The sequence below is a fragment of the Oryzias latipes genome, chromosome 1 (assembly GCF_002234675.1).
Source record: "Oryzias latipes chromosome 1, ASM223467v1".
Classification (NCBI taxonomy): domain Eukaryota; kingdom Metazoa; phylum Chordata; class Actinopteri; order Beloniformes; family Adrianichthyidae; genus Oryzias; species Oryzias latipes.
The window spans coordinates 34,390,743-34,410,514 of NC_019859.2; the positions used below are offsets into that span (position 1 = coordinate 34,390,743).

The window sequence follows — 19,772 nt, forward strand, 5'->3', positions numbered from 1 at the left end:
ATGACTGAGTAACAGCTTTTTATTTCTCTATAGAAGCCTATGGGATTCTGGCTTCTTGGAGACAGAATCCAGGGGGGTGGGTCACTCAGTCCATTTCTCATATACAGTCAATGAGCAGAACCTGCTGGTTCTGTACCTCAGTTTTTTTTTTTTTATTGCAATTTGAAACAGCCCCGCAAGGTAAGGATCTGTCACAGATGCAATCAGGCTTCACTCTGGAGCCGGCGGTTTGAATAGAACACGCTATGCATCATGAGGCAAAAAGAAAGACAGCAGATAGAATGTGAAGAACAGTGCCGGACAACAGGACAGAGAGCAGCTTCATCTGTTTCGTGTCATTTATTCGGGCCATTAAATTAGCAAGCAGTTGGTCGACTCGCAAGCAAGTCATGGTGAGCTGTTGAAGAAGATGAAGTGCTGCTCTGTCTTTTTTAATTTAGTTTAAACTAAGCATAGCCAGAGGAAGAACGGAAAGGTGAATCATTCCACTCCCACTCACAAACCCAGAAATGGGATTTGACGGTTCATTCATAATCCTCAGGAATACACACCTCTTTGTGACACAAAGGCAGGCTTGAAAATCTGCCACTTGGCTGCTTGTGTTGGCTTTGTGCATTTCATTAGAATCTGTCTAATGCGAGCACCTGATTGTTGCGCTGCGATTGCCAAGACTTGCCCACGGGGGGACACTGTCTCACATGCACACATCAAAAGGCGGCCAAAACACACCACCTCCTGCTTATCTAACATGAGACGGTGTCACTTCAACAGAAATGCAAACAAACTTGTTTCAGGAGTCTAGTTATTCACCGCTGGAGGAAAAAGGTGGATGGTCCTCAAATTGCATACTCCTTCAGTAATTAACCTCATTTTCATTTCTAGTCCAACTGAATGAAAGAAATGAATTCACAATGAGGTTATCTGTGGAAGGTGGGGAGGGCAATTAGTACTTTAATTAAGAAAGAAGTGCTTCATCCTTTAGCTTCTTGGGGATTGGGGGCACAGCAATAAAGTGGATGTTTTCCTTTTTCTCGCTCCAATAAAACATTTGTTTTTCTGATGTATGTTCTGCCTTCTCTAATAAGTAGACGTTCGGTGTGGTGGAGACCACTCTTGAGTGATGCTGCTGTGATCAGAGTGTCTTCGGCCAGGAGGCAAATATTTTATGTTCTTGTGCTCTTCATTCACTGGTGGGGTCCTGTTGCTGTGACCATAAAACACTGCAGCTTAATGAGAGGCGCATGCATCCGCCTGCCCACACGCAATAACAAATCTCCATGCCGTTGATTAAACTGCAGTCACGGCCTCTTGTCTTCAACGGACACGCTGCAGTGTGTGTTCACTGACCTTTTCAGCGCAAACAGTAATGGAAAGGCAGATGGACGACAGAGCTTTTCCTTTTGGCTGGGATTCTAATCTATATTTTTAACATCTTTCTAATCACATGTATTGTTCCTAGACATTCTAGGAAATGTATAAAATGAGGTTCTGAACCTGCAACCTTTCTGATTGTTTTTTTCTCATGATGTGACTTACAAAGGTGTTCAAACAGAAACACCACAAGCTTTTTATTGACGCTGCCGGGCAGCACATGTGCGGTTTATCATTGTGGTGGGGGTGTTATTCTTTTTCCTTCTTCCTGTTCTCTCTTTTCTTGCACCAATGAGGGTGTCGGGGAGGGAGGGGGGGGAGCTTTCTTTCCATTCCTTCTTTATGCGACTTCTTTTCCTTACTCCACATTTCCAAAGGGGCTCTATTTGAGCACATTGCAGCATTAGGTGTTTTGGGGACTTATTTGAGTTTTATTAAGCTAATTTGATGCTGTAATGTAACTTTTATTTCAACAAACCTGGTCAAACTGTTACATTATTCGTTTCTAATTGGATTGGAATTGGTTTATTTCAAGCAATGCAAGCAAAATGTACTAAGGGAGACAAACATTTTATGGATGGACGGACGGACGGACGAACGGACACAGAGAAAGAGAGAGAGAGAGAGAGCGATAGACAGGCAGGCAGGCAGGCAGGCATCATTTTGATACTTAAATATAATTATGATTTGGAACACAGTGTAGGTACAGTATATCAAGCTTTGGATGATCATTCAGGACTTAGTGGGAAAATTTAAATCCATGTACATACATCCACATGTACACAATGCCATTCTACTTTTTCTTAGTCATAAGTAGACATATTTGTACTTATAGATTATACACATGACACATTTAAAGCCATTAAATGTGAAGATTGTCAAAAAGAGATTAATTATCGGCTTGAAAATGAATGGGAGGAAGTGAATAAATATATAATCCAGCCCCTAGTCATGACCTGGCAACAGCTTCTCTCTCCACACCACTGTGGGATGATCTTGTTTTGATTTAGCACTTTTCTCTAGAAGTCCTCCTGATGTCAAAACGGAAAACGTACAAATCGAGCTTTGTTGTTTCTGCTTGAACTTGATGAAATTCAGTTTGCCTGCTGTGCAGTTTGGAAGGACTTACATCAAGATGTTCAAAAATCCATGTGAGAGAATCAAGCGATGGGTAAAGTTTCATCCTAAATCATTTAAAAATAATGCAAAAACTGTTGCTGGTGTTTAACATGTAACCTCAAACAGCGGATGTGCAAAGCCTTCTCCATCAGCAGTGATCCAAAGGTTGAGTGACCTATGACCCCATATAGGGGGAGCAGGTGTGAGGAAAATCCAGCTCCATCCTCATCACAGTTGAGTGATTTGTCTTGGGATACAAATAGAAAAAGTCAGGCAAAAATACCAATAGAATTTCTACCTATAGAAATACAGTCATTTTAAAAAGGACTAGAGGACTAGAATTAGAGGTTCTCCGCTATGATTCTTTTGAAAGTGGAAAGTCTTTATTATTTCAAAATGATAATCAAGGTTCAATGGAACAAACTAACGATGCAGAAATATGTTCATGCAGAGAAATGACAACACACAAACATCCTGGCTTACATATTTTGGAGCAGCAGCAGTATGAGGAATGACAAATTTCTTAAATAACTCACGAATTTGCACAGACAATTCAGTAAACAAAAAGGATATATACAAGAAGATAAAACCAAAATATAGAACCCAGATTTTCTGGGAGGCTAGATGCCACAGTGCTGATTATGACAGAACGATAAGTCAGATTTTCTGCCCCAGTTGCTGTGGCAGCCAGAAGCAGCTGCAGTGGCAGGACAGCATCCGCTCGGCTGTTGCTCGCCTTTATTCCCTAAGCTGCTCGATTATCAATGATTTGGAATTTTAGATTTGGAAAGATGCTGTTGGGACCAAGAGGTGAGGAGGAGATAAACATATTTTTGGCTCCTACTGACATCATCAGATTAAGGTCAAAAAGGAAAAATAACCAATTACATTCAGGAACATATTCCTTAACTAGTAGCATATCCTTCTTATAAGGTCAATTTTAATCCCATAAGGATTGATCTCATAGAGGTATCTTAACTATATGTCACTGGCTTGAGGATAGGGGTTATAGAAGGGGGTTATGAAAAATATCTGAGGTTACAGAAAGGTATTATGTATGCCCTATAGTGACTGGATAGCTCAGAAGGGGAATCGAGGTTTGATGGGTGTGCAATGAGCTTCATCCACTGTGGGTCCTTGGGCAAAACCCTTCGTGCTACTGCCTAACTATGTAGACACAAGGGGGTCTGAGTTTGGGTCTCCCTGTGCCGGTCCCCAGTCCGGCTAAAATACAGTATGTGTCAGGAAGGGCATCTGGCATGAAAGTCTCTGCCAAATCACCTCGCTGTTGCGACCCCTGAAAGGATTTGCCAAAAGATAAAGAACAACATTTATATATGCCCTATAAGCCTACCATCTTTTGTTTCAAAGGGACAGTTTTTTTTTTTTACAGATGTTAAAGGAACTAAAACACGCTTAAAGACACACAGTCTATAAAAACCCACTTCTATAAAAATCATGTTTTTGGGTGATCTTGTGGCATTTCTCTGATGATGGAGGACAAATCCAAAGAAAATTAAGCTCAAAATTACATTTCTGAGTATTTCTCTGAGAATCAGGAGCAGATGAAAAAATGCCAGTTGAAAAGAGGTAATTTGTGACGTGGAAAATATGTTGGGGGGGCCACAAATGTCCTACTCTAAACTCACAGCAACCAGGACAACCCAGTCTCATCCTAAAATGTGTAGTAGCTACATTTGTCCACATGGAAATACGTGACAGGTTCACAAAAACGGCCCGTAACTTGTGAGACACTTACGTTTCATTTTCCTATTCATTTTTTATTAGCCTTCTCAGGATCACGTGACTTCTGAGGTTTTGCCTGCCGTGAAAAAAAACATGGCGGATGCTCGTTCATTTTTCGGTAGAAAATCCCACAAAACAGGATTTTTTAAGGACTAATCTTTATTCTGACAACATTTCTAGTGAGAAATATACCATTTACTTTCAGAAGGCTTTTATAAAAATGCAGTTTTTAGTTATCTTTTTTTCGCTCTGTGAAAACGTTTTTTTAGGGGCTCTAAATTGTGAAAAACAAACGTTTACACCTACGTTAGTCCACAGGGCGAAACGTCTTTATTTTACAACAGTGGTCCCAAGCCACCGGGCCTCGGGACACTTGGCACCGGTACCGATCCATCCGCGGAACACTTGGCACCGGGCCGCGGGACACTTGGCACCGGTACCGATCCATCCGCGGGACACTAGGCACCGGTACCGATCCATCCGTGGCACACTTGGCACCGGGCCGCGGGACACTAGGCACCGGTACCGATCCATCCGCGGGACACTAGGCACCGGTACCGATCCATCCGCTGCACACTTGGCACCGGGCCGCGGGACACTTGGCACCGGTACCAATCCATCCGCGGGACACTAGGCACCGGTACCGATCCATCCGAGGCACACTTGGCACCGGGCCGCGGGACACTTGGCACCGGTACCGATCCATCCACGGGACACTTGGCACCGGGCCGCGGGACACTTGGCACCGGTACCGATCCATCCGCGGGACACTAGGCACCGGGCCGCGGGACACTTGGCACCGGTACCGATCCATCCGCGGGACACTTGGCACCGGGCCACGGGACACTTGGCACCGGGCCACGGGACACTTGGCACCGGTACCGATCCATCCGCGGGACACTTGGCACCGGGCCGCGGGACACTTGGCACCGGTACCGATCCATCCGCGGGACACTTGGCACCGGGCCACGGGACACTTGGCACCGGTACCGATCCATCCGCGGGACACTAGGCACCGGGCCGCGGGACACTTGGCACCGGTACCGATCCATCCGCGGGACACTTGGCACCGGGCCACGGGACACTTGGCACCGGGCCACGGGACACTTGGCACCGGTACCGATCCATCCGCGGGACACTTGGCACCGGGCCGCGGGACACTTGGCACCGGTACCGATCCATCCGCGGGACACTTGGCACCGGGCCACGGGACACTTGGCACCGGTACCGATCCACCCGCGGGACACTTGGCACCGGGCCACGGGACACTTGGCACCGGTACCGATCCATCCGCGGGACACTTGGCACCGAGCCGCGGGACACTTGGCACCGGTATCGATCCATCCGCGGAACACTTGGCACCGGGCCGCGGGACACTAGGCACCGGGCCGCGGGACACTTGGCACCGGTACCGATCCATCCGCGGGACACTTGGCACCGGGCCGCGGGACACTTGGCACCGGGCCACGGGACACTTGGCACCGGTACCGATCCATCCGCGGGACACTTGGCACCGGGCCGCGGGACACTTGGCACCGGTACCGATCCATCCGCGGGACACTTGGCACCGGGCCACGGGACACTTGGCACCGGTACCGATCCATCCGCGGGACACTTGGCACCGGGCCACGGGACACTTGGCACCGGTACCGATCCATCCGCGGGACACTTGGCACCGAGCCGCGGGACACTTGGCACCGGTATCGATCCATCCGCGGAACACTTGGCACCGGGCCGCGGGACACTAAGCACCGGTACCGATCCATCCGCGGGACACTTGGCACCGGGCCGCGGGACACTTGGCACCCGGCTGCGGGACACTAGGCACCGGTACCGATCCATCCACGGGACACTTGGCACCGGGCCGCGGGACACTAGGCACCGGTACCGATCCATCCGCGGGACACTAGGCACCGGGCCGCGGGACACTAGGCACCGGTACCGATCCATCCGCGGCACACTTGGCACCGGGCCGCGGGACACTTGGCACCGGTACCGATCCATCCGCGGCACACTTGGCACCGGGCCGCGGGACACTTGGCACCGGTACCGATCCATCCGCGGGACACTTGGCACCGGGCCACGGGACACTTGGCACCGGTACCGATCCATCCGCGGGACACTTGGCACCGGTATCGATCCATCCGCGGAACTCTTGGCACCGGGCCACGGGACACTAGGCACCGGGCCGCGGGACACTTGGCACCGGTACCGATCCATCCGCGGGACACTTGGCACCGGGCCGCGGGACACTTGGCACCGGTACCGATCCATCCGCGGGACACTTGGCACCGGGCCGCGGGACACTAGGCACCGGGCCGCGGGACACTAGGCACCGGTACCGATCCATCCACCAAGGAGTGGCTCCGTAAGAAGCATATCAAGGTTCTGGAGTGGCCTAGCCAGTCTCCAGACCTAAATCCAATAGAGAATCTTTGGAGGGAGCTGAAACTCCGTGTTGCTCAGCGACAGCCCTGAACCCTGACAGATCTAAAGAAGATCTGTGGAGGAGTGGGCCAAAATCCCTAATGCAGTGTGTAGAATCCTATTGAAGAAATAAATGAACCGTTTGACCTCTTTAATTGATTAACAACGGCTTCTGTACCAAATATCAAAGTTGTTTAACTGAAGTGATCAAAAACGTATTTGTCACAGACTTTTACAAAGAAATTGTACAACGTGATTTCTGAATGTTTCTTCAGATTCTGTCTCTCACTGTGGAAATGCACATATGATGAAAAATTTAGACACGTCCATGTTTTAAAATTGTGAGAACTTGCTGAATCACAGGGTGATCAAATACTTATTGACCTCACTGTATATAAGTATCAATGTTACTGTTTTTCTTGGAAAACAATGGATCACACATAGGATGTATGATCCATCCCCTTGGGTCCAACCTGAAGCTAAGTATCAGGAGCTGAACATACGTACATTATTTTTTGGGAGTAAATGACAATATGCAATTTGAATTGATCTCAAGACCTCATCTCTCACATCCACATAAACTTTTGATCATACCGAAAACGTTTAACCCCTTGATATCCATTGATGCACATTTGCATATCCATTCCAATATATTTAAATTTTTTACGCAGGTGTAAATTAATTTAGATGTTAATAGGTAAACAATGTATGAAATTCATAAATTATATATTTTAATGTGACAGGCTCTGAAAGTTTTCAAAGCTAAAGTTTAATTCTATATCAAATGAAAGTATAAAAAGGGGCCTATGCTTTGTTCTTGTGCGCTTGCTTTGAAGAGGGGGAGGGGCGGCAATGACTGCGCGTGAGTAGTTAAAGGACTGGCTTGCCAAGAAGCTGATGCAAGACTACAAACGGTAAGAAATGAACATACATCGGGAAATCTAAACTATTTGAACTTTAAAATAAATACCAATAATCTATAATTTTTTCTGGTCATGCAAGCTTTACCTCTTAGCTAATATTTCAGCTAACCCACGCATGACACAAGTCAAGCAGAACTAACCCCCCCCCCACGAACAATATTTTCAGTGACAGTTAACTTTAATGACGGTGTATTACTTTTGTAATTTAGAATTTTAGTTTATAAAATTAATACATCTCTAGACGGAGTCATACTGTTGAATGACATTAGCTAATCTGGCCCGGGTTCTGGCAGCACGCGGGTCGGTCGATGCCAGCTAATGAAACTACCTCATATATCGATCGCAAGGGTGCTTCTTTGTTGGTCAGAACCTAAACAAAGACGTAGGCAGCAGGGTAAGACACGACAACTAGTTCTAACATAAAGAGAAGAATGTAATGAGAAATTGTTTTTCCGGTTTCGGAGTAGTAATGTTTTTGAAATGCTGGTGGAACGGTTAGCACCATTTTGGTAATATGTCATAACTGATAATTACTACAAACAAAGTAACTGCCCATTGATTGCTGATTGACAGTACTGCCACAACACAATATCTGGTTTCTGCTATATGTAAATGCTATGTACTTTTGGGATCTTTGTAGTACGTAGTTGTGAAAAATATAATTGTCAATAACCAATAACAACCTACCACAAACATGTGCTTGGTTGTTTAAATTTACAGCTAGTTGTGAATTTCAATGTGAACACTACAATTTATCTAAACACCTTCTCTTAAGTTTTACATTTTAAGTAAATCATTATATAGAACATCTTTCATTTTGACTAATTGTGGAACATACAAAATAAAGTCAATGTATATCTGAAGAAAATTTCTATTTCTGTTTATTTTTTACATATAGTAAAAGAGTGAAGCAATTGCAGTTTATTTTGACTTAAAAGACTTCATGTTAATTTTCCATTTAACAGGGGTACTAAATAAAGTTAAACTTGACCACATTTAACAATGACTTTATTTTTTCTATTGTCATATCAAATTTGATATGAAGAAGTGTATTCTACAATTCATGAATGAATATTTTGAATAAAATATGAAGTACTAAAGTTAAGACTAGGTCCTCTGTAGGTTTATGTTATTGAAAGCAAACACCCACGAAATTAATAGGTTACAAACAAACAATTAAATGGAATTTCTGCTGTGCCCCAATTTCAACACCTTAGATAGAAACAGCATGTCATTAAGTTTATTTGTTTATATGTTTTTTATGCTGGAAAATAATGCAAATCCAGTGGTTCGACTCCAGAACACAAATGTAAGTTTGTTTGACTAGTCGATCAAATGTATAGTATATACTATTGAACTTAAGTGGGTTTTTTAAATTCAATTTCAGTGTTAATTTTTTTCAAAACATATTTTCTATATATATTTTATATATATTCACAGGTCAAGATGCCACGAGGATCTACAACAAAACTTTGTGTCAGCTGCAAAGCTGTGATTGGTGTGGCAACTAAGACATGTAAAGTATGCCAAACAATCCAGCCAATGAGGCAAAGGCTTGCCAAAAAACTGGAGAAGTTTCAATCCAAAAAGGAGACTTGGTTGCAAAAACACAAGAAAAACAAAACCACCACACATGTTTTGGATGAGGCATCGGTTTTGGTACGTGTTTTATGTCTGCAATTGTATTTTATAATTTTAGTTATTACTGATGATGTAACAATTTTTTTAGGTGGAAAAGTTGAATACTTTGGGACAAAAAGCTGTTGTGTTTATTGCCAGACCTGGAAAGAAAACATCTACGTGGCATACACATGTCATTCACCCTAGGTGGCAATTAACCGATCAAGCTGGACAGTGTCTGGACCGCATGAAAGACCTATATGAGCTAATGATCAATGGTAAGTATTTCTGTCTGAAAATGTTTATAATTTCAGCCCAGTTTGTTCCTAGGATTAGTGCATTCAAATTTGTCATTATTTCTAGAGGTAGAAAAAATAATAACGTTTGACTAATCTAAAACACTTGGAGTATATAGTGATATATTTTTCACGGTTATTGTGCTGCTTTATTTGTCACTTTTGATTTGATTAACTTTAGTTTTTATAGTACCGGTATTATTTTATTCTGTAGAAGGAATTGTAGTACATTAAATCTATCCAATGTGTTGGAATAAATGTATATCTGATCTAAAAAAGTAAAACAAGTTGTAAAATTGTGATATGTTTAAATTTAGCAAATGTATTTCAAGACAAAAAAAATTATATGCATAACAAGACAACTGCATTTAGATTATTTTATTTATTTTCCCCATTGAGGTTGGACGAGCCTTCAAATGCCCTCTGGTCCAGTCATCCAGCCTTCAGCCTCACCAGCCATTCAACCTTCAACTGCACCATCCATCCAGCCTTCAGCCTCACCAGCCATTCGACCTTCAACTGCATCATCCATCCAGCCTTCAGCCTCACCAGCCATTCGACCTTCAACTGCATCATCCATCCAGCCTTCAGCCTCACCAGCCATTCGACCTTCAACTGCACCATCCATCCAGCCTTCAGCCTCACCAGCCATTCGACCTTCAACTGCATCATCCATCCAGCCTTCAGCCTCACCAGCCATTCAACCTTCAACTGCATCATCCATCCAGCCTTCAGCCTCACCAGCCATTCGACCTTCAACTGCATCATCCATCCAGCCTTCAGCCTCACCAGCCATTCGACCTTCAACTGCATCATCCATCCAGCCTTCAGCCTCACCAGCCATTCGACCTTCAACTGCACCATCCATCCAGCCTTCAGCCTCACCAGCCATTCAACCTTCAACTGCATCATCCATCCAGCCTTCAACCAGTATGCAGATTCATAACATTTTAATAATATGGTGACGTAGTCTTCTGAAATACATGTTAAAACCACAAAATATTGTAAGATGTTAAAATGGTGTCAAAAGAGCATTCTTTTTGTTTATTTAAATCACACTGGAAAAACTGTGGGCTTAAATGTTTGCATAATATTAATTGAAATCAACAATATAATTTACAGAAAATGTTCTTTATTTCTAGCAGGTGTTCCAGCAAAGAAAAAGAAAAAAAGAGATAACAAGAAAGATTCACCTGGAGGTAAATGGGTTATCTTTTATTTGCTATCAACAGCTTCAGATACAAACATAGACAATGTTATTGTATCTTCTAAATGACATGCTTAATGACCTTAGTCAACTATTTAAAATTGAGGTTACCTTTATGTGGACTTAACAGAGTTATGTGTTCCTCACAAGGATACTTAAAACGCTAGCAGCAAAAAATTGACAAACAGTAATAACAAAAAGACTAGAAAAAGAAAATAAAAAGCTAATGTTCTATTAACAAAAAAGAAATTGCTGCAACATATCTAAAATTATATTTTATATATATACATAAAATATAATTTCAGTTATGTTGCAGCAATTTCTTTTTTGTTAATAGAACATTAGCTTTTTTATATATATGTGTGTGTGTATATATATATATATATATATATATATATATATATATATATATATATATATATATATATAAAATATACTTTCAGTTATGTTGCAGCAGATTAATTTAACTTTTTGATAGTTTGACTGTCAAATCTATATTAATATCATATATTTAATTGACATTATTTTTACATGTAACTTGTTCATGAAAAAATAAATGTGACATTCATAATCTACTTTTGCGAAGAAGGTCATGTTATCATTAGGATTTGTTAGTATGTTGTGTGAAATGTTTGCAAAATCACTCAAAAAGTGATTTACAGGTTTTGACTTAATTTTCAGCAACAGTTATAAATGACCTAAGGAAAAACTGTTGTGATCTGGCCATTTCTTTGTTTTTTTTGAACATATACAAATACTGTGTAGTAGCTTATAACCACAACTAAATGGTGAAGCTGTGCATGCTAGAAGTGCTTCTAATTAGTGATGGAGAAAACAAAGCTTCCCAAAGCTCTAAATTCAACTGTTTCAAAAAATAGTTTAGTGTTTGAGAAGCATTTGTCTCAATGAAAATCAGCTGGCCAGACTTCATTACTGCTTCAAAATAAGAAGACAATAAGAAGACAGTGAACTGAGATAGTAATTAGTTATTTGATGCTATACAGCTTTAAAAAAAATATATTTTTATAATTTAGTTGTCACAGACTATGTGTCCATGTATAAAATACATTACAGCATTTAGTGTTTGCTTTTGCAAAACCACAGACAACATGAAGTTTCATTTGGAAATTCATCATACAAATGTTTTCCCAAACATTTTCCTACTGTTTACTTTCTTTGAAACCTTTATATTGTGCTTTTTATATTTTCAGAGTGCAGCCATGGGGGAGAAGATCAGTTTTACCCAGTGAAGCAGGTCTTGAAGACAAAAAAGCAGAAGGTTATTTTTATTTCTTATCTGAAGTAGAAATGTGTACTTTTCATCTGCCTTTCATATGAATGTATGAAATACAATTTACGGCATCACAATTCTTAAGTGTAATAATATGATGGCCTATGTTTAAAAAATCATTTTTTAAATTTACTTTTATCAGGGGAAATTAATGGAGTTTGTTGAATGGGAGCCATGTTCCATGTGGTATGTATAATTTTTTTTTTTTGTTTATTTATAGATTGTATAAGAGGAGGCTGTGCATGATGTGGAGCCAGTGTAGTTATTAGCCTTGTAGCAGTGCTCTGGACCACCTGAAAACATTCATGTGATTTCCTATTTAAACATGTAGCTATTAAGTTACAAATAATACAGCATGATAAAATTAATGCATGGGAAATCATATCCCTTTCAGATTTTGATACAGTTGGACTCAATTTGACAATAGTTCTTATATGATTAAAAGACAAACACTGAACCAGAGACATGAGACAAGACTCTACACCAGGGGTGTCAAACTCATTTTCACCGAGGGCCACATCAGCATAGTTGTTGTCCTCAAAGGGCCAGATATAATTTATACATGTAAGTAAATGTAATAAAAAATAAATTTAGCTACTCCTTAATGTGGAATAACTTATTATGTATTTAGTATAACTTTTTAAAATGACAATTTCAGTTGCATAGAAAACATATGTTTGCTTGTTACTCCAGCATAAATCTTTTTAAATTTGATTCTATCAGGTTAGGTTATATGGAAAGTGTTTAAGTCCTAATATATAGCCCAATCTGATATTTCAAGTCAGATTCCCCCTAGATATGAATAAATACACACCAATTTTTTATTTTTTATTTAAGAAATTTAAAACTTTTATGCTTTTGGGGGCCACTTAAAATGACAAGGCAGGCCACATTTGGCCCGCGGGCCTTGAGTTTGTCACATTTGCTCTAGAGACTCTAGAGACAGGGTCCAGGGTTACCCCAAGGTTCCTGACTAAAGAGTTAATTAACAAATTAGGCAAGGATACTTAATTGTCGCAGGGACATATTTTCAGGGGAACAAACAAGGACATAAACAATATATAATATACATATGACCATACAAATGTGTCAGTCAAATTAGAAAATGATAAATGAATTTGCAGTAACGTAACTGTGAGCATGGTAGCATAAAGTACAAACTGGAGTTCACTGGAGCTTGTTGTCTTTTATTGTAATGTTGTCATTAACTGTTTTTATGTATTCATTGATTTATGTATTTTTTGCAGTGGGAAAACATGGTCTCCACAGTGGGTGGAAAAAAGGAACACCAAAAAGTAAACCCCAAAGGCACCTCTGTTGATCAGATTGACCTTTTAAATTATTATTGTTGTTTGTGTTACTGCTTTCTAATTGTTGTTAATAAAAATGTTCAAATGAAAGGGTTTGATCTACATTTTTTATTGCTCAACATGCTCACATGTATGATATACCATAGAGGTAGGACACATTTGTTGTGAAATTCTAAACAAAAGTTTACAATAAAAAACATACAAAAAATTTGTCATATAACCAGATATCAGGTTTTTGTGTTGGATTGTCACAGCTATGGCAATTGCAAATGATCATACCTCAAGTTATAATGATACATACTTAATAGTAAATCTTTTTTGGTATTTAGTATAATGAAATAAGAGCAAAGATGTAATGCATGGAGCTGTATTGTGCAACCTAAATAGATGAATGTATATTTGAGGTAAAAAAAACAAAAACACACTGTTCTTCCAGGTCGTCATTTGCCTTTTTAGCTTCCTCCATTTATTAATTATACAGACGTATATTCTTTACAATTTCAAAGACAGATAAAAGAAATAGCATTTATAAAAGAAAAACCTTGGAATCATAAACATAAACCAAGTGGTAAACGTAGATTGTCAGTTTATTTCAGTAAAGCAATTAAAACGAATCAAAAGTCAGTATGAATAATCAAAATAGCGTTTTCCCCCAAAACAAAAAGTTACTTCAGAACGCAAGACTTATGGGTAGTACCGTTTTAGTGGGTTGAGTTGAGTTTGTGAAATCTAATTGCATTCCTCTTGTGAAAAGCTGTTTTCGAGTAAAAGTAATAATAATTTGACACAATAATAACCGCAAATTAACCGTGGCTTCCTTCCGGTTCGCCGGTAGCGTCCGTAGCTACCACCATAGCAACATAAAAATGTTCCGTCGATACTATTTTGTTGAGTGATATGAAGGAATGTACGTAGAAAAAATATATAGGTATCAAATACAATCGGAAGCTACATAATGTTGAAAACAACTGTATGATTCTCGCTAGAAAATGCATCAAAACAAAGTGTTTATAAAGCCAATAATAATAAATTCACATCAAAAACCCAGGCGATGTCCGCTATATTTTGGGTCCTGGCTCCTGCTAGGAAACCTGTCAGTCACGTGACCCACAGAAATGAACGAGAAAAGAATGCGCAAGTGTTGTAAAACAGTGGTCCCCAACCGCGAACCGGTAAAACGCAAGACACGTTTACCGCGGACCGGTGGGGGTGGGGGGCACGTTTACCGTGGACCGGGGGGGGGGGGGGTATTTTCTCTTAAGTAATAATAATAACAATAATAATAATGAACGTAAATCCACTGTGTAATCATGTGCAACTTTATCCGGTCACTTTTCAAAATAAAATAAATTTCAAAATAAAAATAAAACAATAAAATGGAAATTATTTTTTCTTTCTGTGCGTCCCGGTGCAAAAATTTTCCGCGGACCGCCTAGTGCCTAGTGTCCCGCGGCCCGGTGCCAAGTGTCCCGCGGATGGATCGGTACCGGTGCCAAGTGTCCCGCGGCCCGGTGCCAAGTGTCCCGCGGATGGATCGGTACCGGTGCCAAGTGTCCCGCGGCCCGGTGCCAAGTGTCCCGCGGCCCGGTGCCTAGTGTCCCGCGGCCCGGTGCCAAGTGTCCCGCGGATGGATCGGTACCGGTGCCAAGTGTCCCGCGGCCCGGTGCCAAGTGTCCCGCGGATGGATCGGTACCGGTGCCAAGTGTCCCGCGGCCCGGTGCCTAGTGTCCCGTGGCCCGGTGCCAAGAGTTCCGCGGATGGATCGATACCGGTGCCAAGTGTCCCGCGGCTCGGTGCCAAGTGTCCCGCGGATGGATCGGTACCGGTGCCAAGTGTCCCGTGGCCCGGTGCCAAGTGTCCCGCGGATGGATCGGTACCGGTGCCAAGTGTCCCGTGGCCCGGTGCCAAGTGTCCCGCGGATGGATCGGTACCGGTGCCAAGTGTCCCGCGGCCCGGTGCCAAGTGTCCCGCGGATGGATCGGTACCGGTGCCAAGTGTCCCGTGGCCCGGTGCCAAGTGTCCCGCGGCCCGGTGCCAAGTGTCCCGCGGATGGATCGGTACCGGTGCCAAGTGTCCCGCGGCCCGGTGCCAAGTGTGCCGCGGATGGATCGGTACCGGTGCCAAGTGTCCCGCGGCCCGGTGCCAAGTGTGCCGCGGATGGATCGGTACCGGTGCCTAGTGTCCCGCGGCCCGGTGCCTAGTGTCCCGCGGATGGATCGGTACCGGTGCCTAGTGTCCCGCGGCCCGGTGCCAAGTGTCCCGTGGATGGATCGGTACCGGTGCCTAGTGTCCCGCAGCCGGGTGCCAAGTGTCCCGCGGCCCGGTGCCAAGTGTTCCGCGGATGGATCGGTACCGGTGCCAAGTGTCCCGAGGCCCGGTGGCTTGGGATCACTGTTGTAAAATAAAGACGTTTCGCCCTGTGGACTAACGTAGGTGTAAACGTTTGTTTTTCACAATTTAGAGCCCCTAAAAAAACGTTTTCACAGAGCGAAAAAAGATAACTAAAAACTGCATTTTTATAAAAGCCTTCTAAAAGTAAATGGTATATTTCTCACTAGAAATGTTGTCAGAATAAAGATTAGTCCTTAAAAAATCCTGTTTTGTGGGATTTTCTACCGAAAAATGAACGAGCATCCGCCATGTTTTTTTTCACGGCAGGCAAAACCTCAGAAGTCACGTGATCCTGAGAAGGCTAATAGAAAATGAATAGGAAAATGAAACGTAAGTGTCTCACAAGTTTTGTGAACCTGTCACGTATTTCCATGTGGACAAATGTAGCTACTACACATTTTAGGATGAGACTGGGTTGACCAGGAGGGTAAAGGAGGCGGGGTTGCTACACATCACTGCTCCTGCCCACAACTCAGAGGTGAATTTCTACGGCTGGTCTGCAGAAATTATGCCCTTAGATAGGACTAAAGATTTTAACAAAAAATGGCATAATCAGAATTAAAAGGCCGCTTGGAACGCTTTGAACAGTTGTCCCCAACCCCCAGGTCACTTGGGGTAGAAGAATTTCCAAGATTATTTACGCTTTGTTTATTTTGTGATCCTGAATTAAGTTTTATTTTAGAAAACCACCGGATTAGTCCTGGAACGAAAGTTGACTGGTAAATTAGGAGCTTTGCTTTCGCTATCCTGTTGTTTAAAAAAAAAAACTGTAATGTTCTGAATTACTTAACTGTTTACAAAAAAATCAGAATCGTCTTCAAATTGAACAACTTTGTTTCGTTGAATCTTTATCTGTAAAAAAAACAAATCTAATGTTTTCAGACTTTTTCAAAAACCCAATTTCTTGTCGTAGCCTTTTAATTTAAAAAATGTCTTTCTCAGAACACGGACAAAGATGAAAATTGTGAACAACCAAAATGGTCTGCGGCTTAAAAGAAGTTGGAGACCACTGGCTTTGAAAACAGATTAAAAAAACATCAAGGTGAGTCTTTAAAGCAAAACCCACAATATAAAATCTGTTATGACTATTCAGATTTCATTTGGGTTACTTACACTTTTGGATGTTGTTTTCTGCTATAGCCTCCTGTTTTCCTCCCTTTTTATGGTATAGTATCTTGTCCTACAAATGAAATTTCATCCTGATCCCCTCAAGATTCAACAGCTAATAAGTGTTTTTTCCTCTCCAAGTGACTGCTCCTGTAACCTGAGTAAACCTGTAAATCTGAGAGCCTAGATTGCCTTGATAATGTCTGTTTTTGGCCTCAGTTGAACTGTTGTCCCGTTTACTTGCAAAAACTATATTTCCTTTTCTAGTGTGCTTCTCAAGGTCAGTGCATTTTGGCCAGCAGTGAGAGGATTCACAATGCCCTACAGCATGAGAGTTCAATGATTTCTGCTGTAGCAAAGGAGGTAATCAGCTTGAGTTGAGGAGGTCCTAGGTATGCCAACAGCCCATTATAAGACTGCCCAGTCCAATCCCTGCTAAACGGTCCGCTATTCTTTGCTCGTAGCTCTGGAATAGCTGTCAGCATGGACTCCGTAAAAGAGACAAATGAGAGCCAAAAGGCTTTTTAGTTGCAAAATTCTGATGGGGAGAAAGTCACAGCTTATTCCTTGGAGGGAGAGACGGTGGCTTCTGGGGAACTGATGAGTCAAATGCAAAGACTCTGACTTGTCTGTCTTGTCAGGCAACAGCAAAGTCGGCCAGGATTTCATCGCCTAAAGTTTTGGAACCAATGAAGAGAGTAACTTGATGATTGCTCAGTAGTAGTAATAATAGTAGTAATAATAAAACATGAATTAAAAAAAAAAGAATAGAAACAGTGTTTTTAACTCATTTTCCTCAAATTTCAACTGGTATCAGAAGATGAACTCAAGTGGCCGCCTGAAAAGACATTTTTTGACAATTGCCGACTGACAACAATCATCAACATCCCAAATTTAAACCCACTACTATCTATTTCTGGATGTGCAAGAATTTGACGCATTTTGTTTGTAGATTTAAATGGTTTGTTTTCTGTGTTTTTCTTTTGCAGGCTGGATATGGCTCCAGCCAGGGGTTTTGGCCACTATCTGTTGTCCTTGGTGTTTAAGAGGTTTCATTTGTTGACCTTATTGGGATGATCTTCTTTTACTTTAAAAATGAAAGTAAAAAATTACGGTTGTACATTGAAACTGCTGTGCATTTACCAACCACAGGATTCTTTTACAGGTACCATCAACTGAACTGGTCTGGGTTGCCACCTGAACTGACGAAACTAACACATGTAACATCAACCTAATGAATAGCCCCCAACCTTCATTCACGTCATGTACCAGTTTCATGTAAACAATATTTTTTACAGACCAGTATTGGTTTTCTCAGTAACGAGTCAGTAGTACTCTAGAGAAATAGAAATATCTTTATTTGTCATTGTACATTCTACAACGAAATTACAGTGCAATTTTTCGGTGGAATAAAAAGGTCATAAAAAAAAAAAAACTGCGAAAAAAGACAAGTAGGTGACACCTTCTCCAGCTATTGCACACTTCCTTTAATGAATTAACTTTATTTAGCTGCGTTTAAGGCCATGATGGCTCTTGGATAAAAGCTGTAATTTAATCTGTTTGTCCTTGTTTTAATTGCCCTGTATCTTCTGCCTGAAGGCAGCAGTTCGAACAGAGAATGTCCGGGGTGTGATGGATCCTGCAGAATGTTCCAAGCCTTTTTTAGGCAGCGGAAACTGTACAGTTCTTCCAGGGATGGGAGAGGGCAGCCGATGATCCTCTGGGCTCTCATGGTGACTCTCTGGAGAGCTTTCCTAGCCGCAGCTGGGCAACTGGCAAACCAGGCACAGACACAGTTTGTTAAAATACTCTCCATTGAGCAGCGGTAGAAGGACACTAGCAGTTTCTCACTCAGGTTGTTTTTCTTTAGAAGACTGAGAAAGTACAGTCTCTGCTGGGCCTTCTTCCTCAGAGCAGTGGTGTTGGCGCCCCAAGTCAGGTCCTGCTCAATGGTGACACCCAGGAGCTTGAAAGCAGCCACCCTCTCCACACAGTCTCCACCAATAAACAGTGGCTGAATGCCTGTTTTGTTCCTCCTGTAGTCCACCACCAGTTCCTTGGTCTTTGTTGTGTTGAGGATCAGTTTGTTTCTTCCACACCAGACACAAAGCCGCTCAACCTCATCCCGGTAAGCAGACTCATCATTTTCATAGATAAGCCCCACTACTGTGGTGTCATCGGCAAACTTAATGATGGTATTGCTGGGGTGGGTGGAGGGGAAGTCTTGTGTGTAGAGGGTGTAGAGCAGGGGGCTCAGCACACAGCCCTGTGAGGGTGAGAGCTGTTGACATGTGGGACCCTACTCTAACCCTCTGGGGGTGGGCTGTCAAGAAGTCCAGAATCCAGAGGCATGTGGAGGCGGAGAGTCTGGGGGCCTCTAGTTTGGAAACAAGTCTCTGAGGAAGGATGGTGTTAAAGGCGGAACTAAAATCCACAAACAGCAGACTCACGTAGCTCCCCGGCTGCTCCAGATAGGACAAAGCAGTGTGGAGAGTGGTGGTGATGGCACCTGTGTGGACCTGTTCGCCCTGTATGCAAATTGGTAGCTGCCCAGTCTTGAGTAAGATCAGATCAGATCAGATCAGATCAGATCAGATAGGATTTTATCAAATCCCCAGAGGAAAATTGAGTTGTAACAGCAGCCAAGGTAAGGTACACAAGTTACTGAGTTAGCACTTTAGGCCTTAAATCATGGGGGGAAAGCACTTTAGTAAAATGTCATTTACCATAGAAAAAATAGCTTTTTGCTAGCAAGGGTGAATTCAGACTGGACTTTGTTCAGCTTGAACTGAACTAGAGGTCGTTTCCACGTATAGTTCAGACCAAATTTTCAGTCTGAATGCACCCAAGCGGACTTGCTTGGGTGTCCGTTCTCGGACACATTTTTTGAGATGGTCTCGGTTTGTTTCCAATCGGACTGAGTTTCGGTTCGCTCTGAGATTCCTTGGGCTAAATACAATTTGT

The 19,772-nt window shown here is 42.4% G+C and overlaps 1 protein-coding gene across 3 annotated transcripts; it reads left to right on the forward strand.

Annotated features, from left to right (window-relative positions):
* The first annotated feature begins 6,872 nt into the window (after window positions 1-6,872).
* LOC105354973 (transcriptional regulatory protein AlgP-like) lies at window positions 6,873-13,724 on the forward strand. 3 transcript variants are annotated; one of them, XM_023960882.1, is made up of 8 exons: window positions 6,873-7,577; window positions 9,027-9,245; window positions 9,316-9,484; window positions 9,902-10,432; window positions 10,645-10,701; window positions 11,921-11,988; window positions 12,143-12,186; window positions 13,248-13,724. In XM_023960882.1, the coding sequence occupies exons 2-8, from the start codon at window positions 9,033-9,035 to the stop codon at window positions 13,297-13,299; spliced, it is 1,134 nt and encodes a 377-aa protein (XP_023816650.1). In that variant the 5' UTR covers window positions 6,873-7,577; window positions 9,027-9,032; the 3' UTR covers window positions 13,300-13,724. The 3 variants fall into 3 exon arrangements, with proteins under 3 accessions (XP_023816650.1, XP_023816645.1, XP_023816647.1); XM_023960877.1 differs by lacking the exon at window positions 6,873-7,577 and adding an exon at window positions 8,493-8,895; XM_023960879.1 differs by lacking the exon at window positions 6,873-7,577 and adding an exon at window positions 8,493-8,895 and having other exon boundaries at window positions 10,648-10,701.
* The last annotated feature ends 6,048 nt before the right edge of the window (window positions 13,725-19,772 follow it).

Coding starts and splice junctions, on each gene's coding strand:
- LOC105354973 (XM_023960877.1), top strand. CDS start 8,767: ATGGAATTTCTGCTGTGCCCCAATTTCAACACCTTAGATAGAAACAGC. Junction 9,246..9,315: donor TGGATGAGGCATCGGTTTTG/GTACGTGTTTTA, acceptor CAATTTTTTTAG/GTGGAAAAGTTGAATACTTT. Junction 11,989..12,142: donor TGAAGACAAAAAAGCAGAAG/GTTATTTTTATT, acceptor TACTTTTATCAG/GGGAAATTAATGGAGTTTGT.